Source organism: Herpailurus yagouaroundi, unplaced genomic scaffold (assembly GCF_014898765.1).
Source record: "Herpailurus yagouaroundi ecotype Mexico unplaced genomic scaffold, PumYag 218, whole genome shotgun sequence".
NCBI lineage: Eukaryota > Metazoa > Chordata > Mammalia > Carnivora > Felidae > Herpailurus > Herpailurus yagouaroundi.
Window position 1 is genome coordinate 5037462 of NW_024412449.1, and position 16625 is coordinate 5054086.

Below are 16625 nucleotides of genomic sequence, written 5' to 3' on the forward strand. Positions count from 1 at the left end.
ACGTTGAAAAAAAAAATTAAAAAAAAAAAAAAAAAAAAAGAAAAGCTATTGTGTTCTGTAACCTTGTATCAAAAATGCTTTGTCATGGGATTGGAAGAGTAATGCCTTGGTTATCAGAAAATTTATTCTACATCAAAGTTCTCATAATATATAGAACTGACAGTCAACATAGTCGTTAACTGTGGAGAAAAGGGTGTTTCAAATATAGTGCCAATTTGAATTTCTTAAGCTGGATGGAACACTGATGTTATATTTTGTTGAAGTCCAAGTAAAAGATGGTAAAGCCACATACAATGTGCTACAGGAAAAAAGAAAAGGGATTCTAAGACCACTAATGTTAAAAATGGTCAAATTCTCCAAAGTTCATTATGGTTTTGGCCAGGAAAAAGAAAGACACACAAATACACAAACACACAACAAACAGATGTAAGAGTGGATACCTCTGGAAAATGCTGAAAGGCTAGGAATCAGAAGTGGGAAATAGGAACTGTCATTGTATAAACTTTGAACTACACCATTTTCTTATAATGTGCATGTTTCAGCGTGACAATCTAAATAAAAGTAAAATAATAAAATGAGGCAATACTGTGAAACTCTATGGTAACAGTAGAAGTAACTTTGTATACTTTAGCTACCAATCCCTAAATCATATTCTAGTTTGGGTTTGATATACCTAAATCCCTTCTTTAAGTGACAGACACAAACAAGAACAGATGGATTCAGGAAAATGGATCATATAGGCCTAGCTGAGTTACATATAAAAGTTGACTTACTTTGAAATATAGCTTTAAATATCTGATACTCATCAACAGGGTTATCTTCATCATCAATGATTGTGGAATAGCCTTCCAGAGCAGTCTCCTCAGCATCATCCTCTTCCCAGTCTTCATCATCTCCATCCTCCCCTGCTTGCTTAGCCAAAATCTCCAAATATTCTTGCCCATCTTCATCAATATCATCTTCATCACTCCCCAGTTCCTCTACCACAGAGTCATAAATAGGTGCGTTTGTTAACAGTATTCTGTTACTCAACAAAGTGACAGTGACCACAGTCAATAAATTACAAATCACAACTGAATAAATTCAAGTTTCAGGAAGTAGCGTTTAAATACTCAGCAACAGGGGCACTTGGTTAGGTGTCCAACTCTTGATTTTGGCTCATGATCTCATGGTTTGTGAGACCAAGCCCTGTGTCAGGCTCTGTGCTGACAGTGCAGAACCTGCTTGAGCTTCTCTCTCTCTGCCCTTTCCCTGCTCACATGCACGCTCTCTCAAAATAATGAAACAAATTATATATATGTATATATATAAAATCAGCAATAGAATAAAAAATTTTTTTAAAAATTTTATTTATTTATTTATTTTTAATGTTTATTTATTTTTGAAACAGAGAGAGACAGAGCATGAATGGGGGAGGGCCAGAGAGAGAGGGAGACACAGAATCCGAAGCAGGCTCTAGGCTCTGAGCTGTCAGCACAGAGCCTGAGGTGGGGCTCAAACTCACGGACTGTGAGATCATGACCTGAGCTGAACTCGGATGCTTAACCGAATGAGCCACCCAGGCGCCCCTAGAATAAAAAATTTCTCATAGAAATCCCAAGAAACCCAACCACAATTCTTAATACTAGAGGTCTGAAAAAGGATTACATAATATGAGATTCAGCACTTATTGTTCTCTGGAACTTATGGTATATACCAAACCAAATACCAATAAAAAAATTACAGTTTATGTTATATCCATAGAGTAGCTTTGGGGAGTTTTGTTTTTTTTTTTTAAACCATTACCCAACTTTCTATCAATTTATACTCTTATAGTCTAGTGTTCTACAGATGAAATGTATTAGCCAACATCTAATTGACTTAATTTTATAGCGTAGGTATACTTAGGTGTTAGCGCTAACAGACGATAAATGTTTGCCCACACTAAAAACCATAAATGCCTAGAACTGCTTTACATATTGGAGATCTATCCAAAGTTCCTGCCTTCATACACCTTACTCTATTTGGAAGATAAGGCAGTCTTTCTATGAATGAATGAACATGAAAGCATTTGGCTATGATCCATATTTCTTTAGGAGACAGGCTAAAAAACAAGTCCAATGATATTTCGAAGTCGGTAAGTCTGGCTTCCTCCACCACAAATTCCTTACCGGTTTCATCATCATCTTCAGCTTCATCATCATCATCACTGTCATTTTCGTGTTCTGCATGGCAAGCATATGCTCTTTTTAATCCATTAAATAAAAGGATAAAAGCTGGCAAAATCTGTCCAGAAACCTGATTTAAAACTTGTGGTATTTGTTCCATATCAATAAGAGCACACAGGCCCAGAACACACATCTTTCTGTCATGAAGCCTAAAAAATAAAAAAAAATTTTCTTTTTTTTAATAAGCAGAGTTTCTCACCAAGTTAAATAAACAAAGATCCAATGTATGTCACTTACCCCAAGAAACAATCAACATCATTAAGCCACTGTGTAATAAAATGATTTGTAACTGGTTCAACATTATTAGGGAAACGAAGATTTTCTAAAGTGTTCAGAAGGAGATGTGGATTATAATACAAAGCTGCAATGGCAACTTGCAGGCACATTGTCCGAAGTTCACTTGTCTTCACCTCTCTTGTCAGTCTCTCTAAAGCTGCTTCCACAAATAAGGGAATGCACTATAAAGAGCAAAATATTCCAAAACTGTTAATAGTAATCTAACCATCCTACCCATATTAACTTGTTGCCTCAACCAACTTCTTTTTATCCCCATTGGATGACCCAATAGTTTATACTGTTGAGGGATTCACTGAGAAATCTACCTTTAGAGAAGACAAATCTTCACTGAGCCTCACCACAATAGCCAGGTGGATTCACAATATTCTTACTAATAACCTTATTGTAGTAATCACTCCACAATATATGTGTATCAATTCATCATATTACACACCTTAAACTTATGTAACATTATGTTTGAATTATATCAATAGAGCTGGAAAAAAAACTCCTACTGAAACTGACCATGGAAATTTAACAACTAAATCTTTCTTACTGCGAAGCAATAATGTGGCAAACAATACTCCACAGCATACTATTAAAAAAAAAAAATCTCACTCTGCATAACAAGTAGCCATAAAACTTGTCATATTTTCAGACATACTAAACATATGATCATTATATATTAACTTTAAGCCAACAATTAAAAAAATGTTATCTACAGTGTCATAACAAATAACAACATACAAAATATACAAAAAATACCCCAAAAGAAAAAAACTGGAGGGAAAGATTATCTCTCTGAAGCCTCAGATAGGAAACATTAATCATTGCCTCACTGACCTGGTCAATGCCACGCCCTTTGCACTGTAGAATGATGACCTCTAACAATTTTGCTGCATGACACTCTGCATCTTCTCCTGCAACTCCTGTAAGAACCTGATCAATACAGAATATAAAACTGCAATGAGGCATCATGAAACCTTTAAATCAAGGAATTTCTCTGTCCCCTGTCTAGTCTCTGGAGTTTTTCTTAAGATATTCTAATTCATATATATGATTGCAATATTTATTACACAGACTATAATCTTTTTTTTTTTTTTAAATTTTTTTTTTTTTTTTCAACGTTTATTTATTTTTGGGACAGAGAGAGACAGAGCATGAACGGGGGAGGAGCAGAGAGAGAGGGAGACATAGAATCGGAAACAGGCTCCAGGCTCTGAGCCATCAGCCCAGAGCCTGACGCGGGGCTCGAACTCACGGACCGCGAGATCGTGACCTGGCTGAAGTCGGACGCTTAACCGACTGTGCCACCCAGGCGCCCCTACACAGACTATAATCTAAAACAACAGTGAGGATTTGGGAATTACTGGTTGGTCTTATTTCAGCACTCTTACCTCCTGGTCTAATCAAATCACTTCCCCTATAGTGTCATTCTGGATTATTGCATGTTGAAAACTACTATCTTCTCATACAACCCTGGTAGCTAAAGCACCATACCTTTCTTAAGGATATCTGGCTCTTATGTAAAGTGAAAATAAAAAAAGAAAAAAAAGAAGTAATAAATTTTAAGAAGCTAACATTGCTAGGAAAGCCTTTTCTCTACACAAATCTCACAAAATAAAAAATAGTGTCATTGAAGTGAGAGAAAAGAAAAGGCAGCCTGTTGATGGCAAATGCTGTTCCCAGACAAGAAATTTTTGGACTTGTGCTAGTTAGCATTAGAGGACTCGAAGTGTTAAGGATAACTTCTGGAAAAGGCAAATAAATGGTATGGATATCAATATTCCCAGAGTAGTAACATAAACTGTGTAACTGGCAATAAATAATAATATACCAGATAATGATTTTGTGATGAAATGTTCAAAAAGAAAAGGATCAACGAGACAAGCCCATCTAAAAAATGCCATAGAACAAAATCATTTTTTTATTTTTTTTTCAACGTTTTTTTTTTATTTTATTTTTGGGACAGAGAGAGACAGAGCATGAACGGGGGATGGGCAGAGAGAGAGGGAGACACAGAATCGGAAACAGGCTCCAGGCTCCGAGCCATCAGCCCAGAGCCTGACGCGGGGCTCGAACTCGGACCGCAAGATTGTGACCTGGCTGAAGTCGGACGCTTAACTGACTGCGCCACCCAGGCACCCCTAAAATCATTTTTTTTAAATGCGTGGTATTAAACACCCTGCTGCCTCTCAACACTGATAGAACTGCAAATGCTACTCAATTATATTGACTGATAATGAAGGACCCCAATTCAAAGATTTTATTCCCTACCTTCTGTTTAAGAAAAACATTATATAAAACTAACTAACTGGGGTGCCTGGGTGGCTCAGTCCATTAAATGTCCAACTTCTGATTTTGGCTCAGGCCGTGATCTCACCGTTTGTGGGTTCAAGCCCTGAATCGGGTTCTATGCTTGGGATTCTCTCTTTCTCTCTCTCTGCTCCTCCCCAACTCATGCTCTCTCTCTCTCAAAAATCAATAAACATAAAAAAAAAGTTACATTCACCATACACTTACTTGTGATTTTCCAAGAAATGGCACAGTACTATTTGACTTTCATTTTAAATAAATCCTTGACTTTTGCTTTGGATTCTGTGTCTCCCTCTCTCTCTGCCCTTCCCCTGCCCACACTGTCTCTCTCTCTCTCTCTCTCTCTCTCAAAAATAAACAAACATTAAAAAAAAAAAAAAATCCTTGGCTTTTACAATCTTGCAATTTACTAAATAACTTCCGTATAGTCTCCATAAACCTGTAACCTCCAAGAATTTTCTGTATAATAAACACTTCTAACTATTCCTGATCCTTTCAAATCAGTTGATTCTTTCCTTCTTTTGAATCAAAGCCTAGCAAAGAACCAGGCTAAGGTAAGTTCCAGGCACTCTAAAATTCAAAAAAATTTGTAACTCCAATTAAATGTCAGGGCAGACAGAAGACAAACACTTGTCAAAGCCATTACTGTGGCATCTAGAACCCAGTCTTTTTTAGTTTATAGCTTTTAAAGCCCTTATTCTGTCAGACCCATATATTTGTCATAATGTATCATGTATCTTCATTCTTCACAATTGCATACTTTTTGTAGTACCAGCCTGATGAAATATATCCTTACATTTACTAAAAATGACCTACCTTTTTACACATACTATATATCATTTCAAGATACTTGGTATCCGAAAGAAGTGTGTCTGTATCAACTGTTACGTAATTATGAAGCAGAGGCATCATATCTGTATTAAAAGCATAAAAACATTAAAAATGAATTAAACCAAAAAATTAATAAAATTTAAATATCTTTACTAATATAAATGCTTTGTTTCTGAAAAAATCTCCTTAGAAAAAGAAAGCAAATATGAGACTGTCTGGTCCCTTATAGTTGGTCTGTATTATACAAAGATGATTATTATACAAAAAAGACTAATAGGGGGCAGGAAGGTGAGAATATGTGTTAAAGAAAACAAACCTAAAAGGATAACTAAATCAAATATAAAATGGGTATCAATGTTATTGTCCTTGAGCATTAACTGCTAGTGATAACATCTAAACAATGGAGCACTTATAATACTCAAAAGCATATGTTTAAGTTATATACTAAAAATGAATCAAATTGGGGGAAATCCTCAGTATTTCTACTGAGTTACTGACTTGACTTACCTGTAAAGTAATCAAACCCATCTTGCTGAAAAACCTCAAATACCAAAGGTAGTAGCTGCCACATTTGTGGAGATACTTGTTGACAAGTCAAACTATGTGCTAAAGAGAAGATCTCCTCATAGAATTCTAAAAGAGAGTATGGAGTCATTAGGACAATGCTTGCTGATGTAAAAAAGCAGCAAATTTTAAACAAAGAGGTATATACCTAAGACATGCTGTTGTAAAACAGTTCCAATGACCTGTAAGCAGATGCCCTCAAGCTGCTGGGTTATCTGAAAGAGGAGAAAACAAATTGTATGTAACTGTCCCACACCACTGAATAAATTATTAAATAACATAAATGTAATTCACTGCTTATTGAAATACATAGTATTTTAAGAAATCATTTTAAATCTTTGCTTTGAAGTGACTCATAAAATTGTGGGTCAATAAGGAATTTAAATTTAATGAAATACCATTATGATGAAACAAACAAGAGCAATAATGTGTAGTTTACCTAAAAAAGAAAACATAATATCCTAGGAAAATGTAAATAATTATGAAAATAAAGGAGCCACATCATTTTGCAAATAGATTACAGACCTTTTTGTGTTTATATATAGATTATCGCAGTCCAGACATCACTGTCAGTGGCTTACAGCAAAATTATTTGAAAGAAGGCATTATTTCTACCACTCCAATGCTTAAGTCACCTCTATTTATGTAATTACAGTAGATATAGTGAACCATGCCCCAAGCCATTTAAGAAAGACTGAAAATACAAATTGCTCTTTAATTGTCATTATGGTCCTCAATCAGATCCCAAATCCCTGGAAGGCATCAGAATGTTTAAAAAGTGGGGAGACGAGACAATAAAATTTACTAATTGGGTATAGAACCAGGACATCCATTTCAAATACATATACTTACAACATTTTCAACTCTTCAAATATATAGTGAAAACTGATTTGTTAACTATAAGGCAGCTACAGAATTCCTCATGGCTTCTACCTATTTCCAATTATAATATAGAATATAAATAGCTTACAAAAAATTTCATATTGCAAAAGGCAATTCACAGATAACCTGAAAACATGATTTATGCATATAAATATCTGCACTGGAATTCTAAACACCAAATTCAGGACACTGGTTATTTCCAAGGGAAAGAAGTAGGGAAATAAGATTGCGAAGTGGTACCCCAAGGGCCTCGATTACATCTATCTGAAATTGCCTTTCTTATTAGAAATAAAGTTTAGGGGCGCCTGGGTGGCGCAGTCGGTTAAACGTCCGACTTCAGCCAGGTCACGATCTCGCGGTCCGTGAGTTCGAGCCCCACGTCAGGCTCTGGGCTGATGGCTCAGAGCCTGGAGCCTGTTTCCGATTCTGTGTCTCCCTCTCGCTCTGCCCCTTCCCCGTTCATGCTCTGTCTCTCTCTGTCCCAAAAATAAATAAACGTTGAAAAAAAAAAAAAAAGAAAGAAAGTTTAAAGGATATCCTACGAAATTTTAAAATCTAATATACTTAGGTGGTGGTTAAAGGGTATTATTGGTTTTGTTTTTTTCTGTTCTTTATCCTTTATGTTTTAAATTATTTCATTTTTATTTTTTTTTAATGTTTATTTAATTTGAGGGGCATGCCTGGGTGGCTCAGTCAGTTAAATATTCGACTCTTGATTTCGGTTCAGGTCATGATCTCACAGTTCATGGGTTTGATGCCCACATTGGGCTCTGCACTGACAGTGCGGAGCCTTTTTGGGATCTTCTCTCTACCTCCCCCACTTGCTCTCTCAAAAATAAATAAATAAACTTTAAAAATATATGAAGTTTATTTAATTTGAGAGAGTACGCATGTGAGCTGGGCAGGGACAAAGAGTCAAGAGTCAGGAGTTGGGACGCTTAACTGACTGAGCCACTCAGGTGCCCCAAATTATTTCATTACAAAAAAATTCATGATTACAATTCTCTTTCCAAAAGACAACTGTATAAGAAGAAAACTTGAAAGATGATGGTAATGGTAGCACAACAATGTGTGCTTAAAACCAATGAACTATTTACTTAAAAATGGCTAAGATGGTAAATTTTATGTTATGTGTAGTATATCATAATTAAGAAACAAAGGCAGTAGTACAGTTGAAGAATGGCTCTAAATTCCCTAAAACCTGAATCAAAACCTTGTAACACTGGATCATTTTCTTACCTCTTTATGATCTTCAACTACACTAAGAAGCGTGTCAATGGTATTCAGGATTCCCATAGCAGTAACTGCTTTGTCATCACTTCCTTCTTCATCTGGCCCAGTCTGGATTACCTGATTAAACGTCATTGCCTAGGTTCAAAAGAATATAACTTAGGCTTACCATTAAAGCAGTATAAACACATTTTGGTCTAAAACTTCATTTTTAAAATGTTCTCACTGGGACAGAAAAACCAATCAATATCACCAAACTGGTTAATAATAATTAAGAGCCTGGCTCTACAATCAAACAAATGGCTCTGCCATTGAGTAGGTGATCTTAAAGTTACTTGACCCGTTAGTCCTAACATCTCATTTGAGAAATTTATGATAGAGAACTGTGAGGATTAAAAGAGGCAAGGCATAGAAAGTGCTTAATATTATGAGTATTTTTATTAATTTTACTGGCTAACATTCAACAATGCCCAGATACAGGTATATTAATCAAGGTTTTTTGTTATAAAATTCAATCATTTTCAAAGAAACTTCTGAGAAGTAAAGGGTGGAGTCATAGCTAATAATGCACAGGGTGCCTAGGGGACACAGTCTGTTGAATGTCTGACTTTTTTTTTTATTAATGTTTACTTACTTTTGAAAGAGAGAGAGAGAGAGCACGCGCGCACCATGCACATGTGCGTGGGAGGGGCAGAGAGAGAGGGAGATAGAATCCCAAGCAGGCTCCATGTTGTCAGCACAGAGCCTGACCTGGGGCTTGAACCCACGAACCATGAGATTATGACCTGAGCTGAAATCAAGAGTTGGACACCTAATCAACTGAACCACCCAGGCACCCCGAGTGTCTGACTCTTGATTTCTTTTTGGCTGAGGTCATGAGTCCAGGGTCGTGGGATTGAGTCCACCCTCAACGTGTAGCCTGCTTGGCATTGTCTCTCTCCCTCTGCCCCTCCCCCCCACTCACACTCTCAATCTCCAAAATATTTTTAAAAGGGGGGAGGGGTGTGCCTGGGTGGTTCAATTAGTTGAGTGTCCAACTCTTGGTTTTGGCTCAGGTCATGATCTCACAGCTCTGTGGGTTCAAGCTCCATGGTATTCAAGTACTGCACTGCCAGTGCAGAGCCTGCTGGAGATTCTCTCTCTCCCTCTCTCTAACTCATGCTATCTCTCTCTCAAAATAAACAGACTTGGAAAAAAAAAAAGAAAAACACCCCCCCGCCGCCCCCCACCCCAGTGTGTTGTGGAGGTGTACACTTGAAGGATGAATCCCAGATCCACCGTTCTAGCTTTGGCAAGTTACTTAACCTTTTCATAGTTCACACTTTCTCTCAGTTAGGAATATTCCTGGGGCGCCTGGGTGGATCAGTTGGTTAAGAACAGATTCTTGATCTCAGCTCAGGTCATGATCTCATGGTTCATGGGTTCGAGCCCCACGTCGGGTTCTGCACTGACACCACAGAGCCTGCTTGGGATTCTCTCTCCTTCTCTCTCTGTCCCTACCCTGCTTGCAGTCTTTTTCTCACAATAAACTTAAAAAAAAAAAAAAAAAGGAATATTCTTCACATAGGACTGTGAAAGTACTAAATGAGCCTAAATATATGTCAGAGGCTTAGAACACTACCTGATACACAGTACACTCTGAAAATATTTGTTGTAAGTAATGAATAAGTGATTGGTTCAAAAAAACATACCAAATGCTGTGTCATTTCTACTGCAATAGGAGTAACTTCTTCACTATACTCGCAGATCATTTTCTGAATTACATTGGTAAGATCATCATTTTCTGTTTCTCTTATAATATGAAGAAGAGCCTGCATTACAGGTCTGATGAATGGCGTGATATATTCTTTAGCTGTGAGAAAAAAAATTGGAAACAAAACTCCTTAAAACCTTATATATATCAAAGAATAAACATAGGCACCTTCACAAGGTATCAAGTTCCTAAGATGCCTTGTACAATTATGTATAAAAACACTGTACTATTTTTGAGATAAAATCCTTTACCCTTTTCTTGATTGCTGATCAACACTTGAAGTGCAATGGCAGCTTCCACTTTCACAGGCATTTCCCTATCATCTATCAGACATCTTCGAGTCAGCTCTAAGGCCGTTTGCAGATTCTGGTCACTTTTGAACTTCACTTCACAAAAGTAGTGAAGGACCCAGCAAGCCTTTTTAAAAAAATGCAATGAGTTACTATAGATATCCTATATTAAATTGCCACAAGCTACAGTACCTCTATTCCCAAAGTTTTTTGTGTGGGAATCTGGAGGCTGGCCAGTGGTAGAGATGTCCAAAGAGACAACACTAGACCAGTACTATGATCCCAACTTACTCTTTGGCTGCATGATGTTTGTGTGGATAGCAAGATCTGAATGCAAAACACAGGCAGACACTGCTATCAGACACAGATGAAAACTATGCACACATTATATCAGCCATTTAAATACTTACATGAAACAGAAGTCTAACATGAAATATGGCTTTTAAGGTGAGCATTAAAAAGTTTCCACATAAAAGTCCACATAAGCAGTTATTCATTACAAGACAAAAATGTATAAATTAATACAGCTTTAACACATACCCTCGCTCTCATATAGCCTAGTTCACTGCTGAAGAGAGGGAATACGTGATTCTGCAACATGTATTCCATCTGATCTTTGTAGATCTTTTTCTGTCAATATAAACAACAATTATTTTTGAAAGAATTCCAAATGTAATCATCTTAAATACCAAATAAATACACTAATGTTAAAAATCACTACTGATGTCAAACCATACATTTATTCTGATTCCTTGTACCTCAGTATCAATATCTAATTTTCTCATTCTCAAACGTAACCATCAAAAAACACAGAATACCTTTTCTTTCATCTTTTTACCTCATTTACTTAGAAAATAATTACACCAAATCTTAACAGTAATTATGTTTGAAGGATGGAAGTGTGGTTAATTTTATTCCTTACCTTATAGTAACTATCACAATGAAAAAAACCTCTCTGGAAAAGTTCTAAAGGAATATAACATACACTGAGAAAAGACCTTGCTTTCAAGGTAATCTGGATATCTAAAAAGACTCTCATTAGTCTTAAAGTAGGGTCTTTTCTAAGTGGTAACAAGCTTTTAAGAGTTCCTAGAATTGCATACTACATCAACATTAAAAACTAATAAACACTTCAAGAACTGAAGACTAAGACATGGGAACTAAATGCAATGTGGGATCCTGGACTGGTCATGGACCAGAAAAAAGGACATTAGAGGGAATTCTTGCAAAACATGAAAGGGGTCTGTAAGATTAGTGAATAGTATCCCAGCAACATTAATTTCCTGGTTGTGAGAATTGTGGATGGCTATCTAAGATGGTAGGTAACATTAGGGGAAGAGCAATGAGAACTATTTTTGCAATTTTTCAGTGAGTGTAAAATTACCTAAAAATAAAAAGACAGAAAAATCTGAACTTGCCAAGATCACTCACTCAAGATTCCCAGCCTTCCATACAACAAATAACCATTGTCTTTAATTTATAAACTAACAGAAGGATGGATAGACAGATATAGAAAAGCTGAAAAATACACAAAATATACCTACAAATGGTGACATGGAACAAGGTTCCTGGGAGTTGGATGATTCTGTGACTAAATATTTACTTGAACTTTGTTATCATTTATTAGCTTTTAACCAAAAACAAATTTCAAATTTATGAAGCCAGACACAATGTGTACAATTAAGCTGAGGTTCTTAAACATAAATCTAACCCAGGGTCATTACTTACTAGAAAATTTATGTCACAAAAAGCATGATGTTCCTAAGTTGCAAATGGATACATTCATGTTTATAAATTTCCTTAAAAGATAAATTTTTCAAAGAGAAAAACCCCACTATTTTACAATTACCTTGCAATATGAAAATAACTCCTACAAAAAGAAGTATCTTCAGCATAAGCAGCAAAAGAAAATATTAACTGGACATAATTTCAAAATCATATTAAAACTTGTACTTCAAAGGGCATCAAGTAAAGTGATAACCCACAAAATGGCAGAAATACCTGCAAATCATTATAAAAACCATCTAGTATTTAGAATATACAAAGAACTCTTAATAATTCAACAATGAAAAGACAATCCAGTTAAAAGTAGGTGAAGAATTTGAAAATATCTCCAAAGAAGATAAACAATGGCCAATAAGTACATCAAAAAAGATTCTCAATGTTGTTAGTCATCAGGGAAATGGAAATCAAAACCACAATGAAATATCATTTGACACCAACTAGGATGGCTATAATAAAAAAGATTGCTAAGAATCAGTGAGGACATAGAAACTGGAACCCTCATACATGGCTGATAAAAATATAAAATGATACACCACTTCAGAAAACAGTCTGGCACTTTCTCAAAATATGACAGCAATTTGAATCCTAGGTATGTATTACCCAAGAGAAGTAAAAATATTACATGCACACAAAAACGTGTATATAAATGATCACAGCTTCAAATAGAAACAATACAAATGTCCATCCATTGATGAATGGATAAATACAATGTGGTATATCAATACAATGGAACATTATTTGGCAACAAAAAGGAATGAAGTACTGACACAGGCCACAATATGAACTTTGAAAATATTGTGCTAACTGAAAAAGCCCTACTCCTAATTGAGCACATTCCCTTTACATGAAATGTCCAAAATAGGTAAACCTGCACAGAAGACAAAAAGTAGATTAGGGGTAGCCTAGGGCTGAAAGCTCTGGAAAAAAATGGAATGTGACTGCTAACACTTTTGGGGATGATGGTTATACAACTCTGTGAATAAAACCCACTGAATTATACTCTAATGGGTGGACATTATGGTATGTGAATTGTATCTCAATAAAACTGTTACTAAATCACTTGCACACAAAAGAAATACCTTGAGAAGTATTTCAGCTAAAGATCCAATCATATGCAGGGCTCCATCTTTTTTTCGAGGATCAGCATTCGGTTCTGTAAGAATCTGATAGCAAAATCCCATTGTCTTTTGCAGTACCTAGATTAAAAAAGAAAAGTAATACTTAAGTGATTTCCAAACAATCCTTAACAAAAACAAAAAGACAAAGTGACTTACATGGCTAACATTAAAAGCTGAGCATACACCTGAACAAATTTTAAATATTAAAGCAAAAGTTACCTAAACAACCTACCTCTTTCCTCTTGCTACAAGCTGTGAACAAAAGTGTTTGGGCAGCGGTAGTAGGAGAAATGAAGTCTTCAAACACATCTAAAGAATAAATTTAAAATTAATACGAAACCCAGTAATTTCAATTTCTTCAACAAACATTTTCATAAAATTTACAAATGATGCTCTGTAAAAAACAGACCTTAAAAGGTGTCAGATGGGTATTCTGATAAGTTTATTCTAAATGCTAACTTTTAAGTCCCTTGAAGTTTGCTACAACAGTACCTTTGCAGAAATAAGCACTGCCTTTCAAATCGCTCTCATTCTGTATCTCCTTTATCTCCAAGATGAGGGTGGCAAACTATGGCCCTGGACCAAATCCAGGCCATCAACTGTCTTTCTACTGCCCATAAGATAAGAATTGTTTTTCACATTCTTAAATGGTTGAAAATCAATAAAAATAAGATTCTGTTATATAAGTAAATAAAAAAGTTGTCTAAATCTACATGCAAGGTATGAAAATGAACCCAGATTCCTACATAATTTTGCAACAGCTTAATTTCATGTCTTTTCTGTACAAATTAAAATGTTAATCCATCAATTTCTCCTAGTGATTATTTTCTTTAATACAAAACACTACAAATGTGAGAATTTCCACAATATGGTCACAAAAGAATAATCTGCAAATACAAAAGATTTTGGTAGGAAGAAGAACTAATACTCAACATGAGCCAAATTACAATTCCTTAGTTCCATGCAGAGACTCCATGTGATACAGCTTCCAATATGCATCTTCTCAATTCCCACACATATGATGACTGACATGAGATCCAAAAGTATAGTTTAGGCACTTAGTATTAAGGTGTAATCTTGAATTTGCAACAATTCTGGCATATGCCAGAAACACATCCACAAACTGTAACTCAGTAACACTACTATATTTGTGTCTGTTAAAAATGCAGATCATTGGGGTGCCTGGGTGGCTCAAGTGGTTAGTTGTCTGACTTTGCTTCAGGTCATGATCTCAGTTCTCACAGTTTGTGAATTTGAGCCCGGAGTCGGGCTCTGTGCTGACAGCGCAGAGCCTGGAGCCTGCTTTGGATTCTGTCTCCCTCTCTCTCTGTCCCTTCCCTGCTCATGCTGTCTCTTTCCTCTCTCTCAAAAATAAACAAACATTAAAAAAAAGGGGGGGGGGCGCCTGGGTGGCTCAGTTGGTTGGGTGGGTGGCCAACTTCAGCTCAGGTCATGATCTCATGTGGGTTCAAGCCCTGCTTAGGGCTCTGTGCTGACAGCTCGGAGCCTGGAGCCTGCTTCAGAAGCTGTGACTTCCCCTCTCTCTCTGTCCCCTTCCCAGCTCATGCTCTGTCTCTCATAAAATAAATAAAGGTTAAAAGAAATAAATAAACAAATAAATAAATAAAGACAATCATGCCATAACTAATGAAAAGACCCCAAAAAGTGGGGGTCTATAAAGATTTTTCAGTACCATACCAAAGATGAGGCCTTAAAACTCCCCTAGGTTTATTATACAAACTTAGTTACTGACATTTTATTTCAAAGAAAGTGAAAATTTACCAAACTTCATGCGTATATATTCATAAGGATCTTCTTGCCAAAGTTCCTCATCAGCATCTGTATAGCACATCAAGGGAAAAATAACATCTTGGATAATGCCCTGCGATTTAAAAGTTAAGAAAAGTAACCTTAAGTCAGTCTTCAAATTTAAACCCCGAATTTTGTTTAAGTGCTAAAGCAAAACCAACCCTATAATATGTATTTTAAGCTTAATATCAAACTTTAGTAATGATTCTCAGATCAACTATTACCCTTTGTGAAACAAGTAATTATAAAATAAGACTTATGTGAATATAGGTAGCAATTAATATTCTGAGAAAAATACAATATGAAATTTTAGTCCATCAAATCCTGTAGTTGTAATAAAGCAAATACATTACTCATAGAAATAGTATATAAGCTAATTATCCCAGGGGCGCCTGGGTGGCTCAGTCGGTTGAGCGTCCGAGTTCGGCTCAGGTCACGATCTCGCGGTCCGTGAGTTCGAGCCCCGCGTCAGGCTCTGGGCTGATGGCTCAGAGCCTGGGGCCCACTTCCGATTCTGTGTCTCCCTCTCTCTCTGCCCCTCCCCCGTTCATGCTCTGTCTTTCTGTGTCTCAAAAATAAACATAAACATTAAAAAAAAAAATTTTTTTATAAGCTAATTATCCCCAAAACTAATCTGGTGAAGCAGTCCTTTGCTTACTCCAAATTATATAATTAAAATGTTATAATCTTAAGCCAACCAAAAGCATTTAAAGGCAAGTTAAAAAAAAAAAAAAGAATTTAAAGGCAAGCTTTAAGATAATAGTTTTAAATTAAAATTTAAAAAAATTCTGAATATTAAAAAAGTACCTTTTAAAAGTTTATGTCAAGGTATGGTCTCATTCCTACTATACTCTCAAAACAATTAAAAGAACTAGACTAACATAAGTCAACAAAATATGCATTTTTCAACATTTATGATAATTAATGTTATTTCCATTATATTTTCCAGAAAAACATTTCAGATAGAAAATTATTACTTGTATATGAGGCTTCAGATTCTTCCAGGTGAGGGCATGTGAAACTCCTTGATTAATATAATTTAATGTCTGCTGTAAAACTCGAGGAGCCATATATTGCTTCTCCTTGTACTGATATAATACCTTTAATAAAACCTTTGAAAAAAATTTTTGAGCAAAAACCAAAAGTTAAATAGAAATTTTAACCACTTCTAAGCCAGCCAAAACACCTGACACACATATCTTAATACCCAAATCATCATTATAAAATAACCATATTTTAAAAAGAATTTTTAAAATTATGTATTAGAGAACCATATTTAATCCCAAGGTATTCCTATAAACAAACTGAAATAATACTATTTCAAAGGACTAGTTTCCAATTAAGTATAGTAAGAGAAAATCATAGGTTACTTACTGAACACATCACAATCTTTTGTGACAGCCCAATATTATTAGTTACCTCCCTGAAAAACCTTGCCCAAACCATGTCTGCCATGAGTTCTAATTCTAATTGATATTGTCAAGATTTGGCCCACAGACCTCTCACAGGTCTATGAGGTCAAAACTATTTTCATAACAATGCTAAGACTTCATTTGCCCTTTTT

At 35.7% G+C, this 16625-nt stretch overlaps 1 protein-coding gene and 1 non-coding gene across 2 annotated transcripts in view; both read right to left on the bottom strand.

The window, feature by feature from the left end:
* IPO7 (importin 7) overlaps nucleotides 1-16625 on the bottom strand; it is a 47891-nt gene that overhangs the window by 4184 nt on the left and 27082 nt on the right. The window contains exons 9-23 of the mRNA XM_040456917.1: nucleotides 16039-16173; nucleotides 15035-15134; nucleotides 13485-13561; nucleotides 13214-13330; nucleotides 10890-10979; nucleotides 10311-10476; nucleotides 9998-10158; nucleotides 8316-8444; nucleotides 6343-6409; nucleotides 6138-6263; nucleotides 5616-5713; nucleotides 3327-3422; nucleotides 2445-2665; nucleotides 2151-2356; nucleotides 774-980 (exon numbers count right to left, since the gene is read on the bottom strand). Coding sequence (XP_040312851.1) covers nucleotides 774-980; nucleotides 2151-2356; nucleotides 2445-2665; nucleotides 3327-3422; nucleotides 5616-5713; nucleotides 6138-6263; nucleotides 6343-6409; nucleotides 8316-8444; nucleotides 9998-10158; nucleotides 10311-10476; nucleotides 10890-10979; nucleotides 13214-13330; nucleotides 13485-13561; nucleotides 15035-15134; nucleotides 16039-16173 — 1996 coding nt within the window. The remainder of the gene's footprint in view (nucleotides 1-773; nucleotides 981-2150; nucleotides 2357-2444; nucleotides 2666-3326; nucleotides 3423-5615; nucleotides 5714-6137; nucleotides 6264-6342; nucleotides 6410-8315; nucleotides 8445-9997; nucleotides 10159-10310; nucleotides 10477-10889; nucleotides 10980-13213; nucleotides 13331-13484; nucleotides 13562-15034; nucleotides 15135-16038; nucleotides 16174-16625) is intronic.
* LOC121018318 (small nucleolar RNA SNORA23) lies at nucleotides 10558-10741 on the bottom strand. The gene has a single exon (XR_005785129.1). It is a non-coding gene; the product is annotated as a small nucleolar RNA SNORA23 (small nucleolar RNA).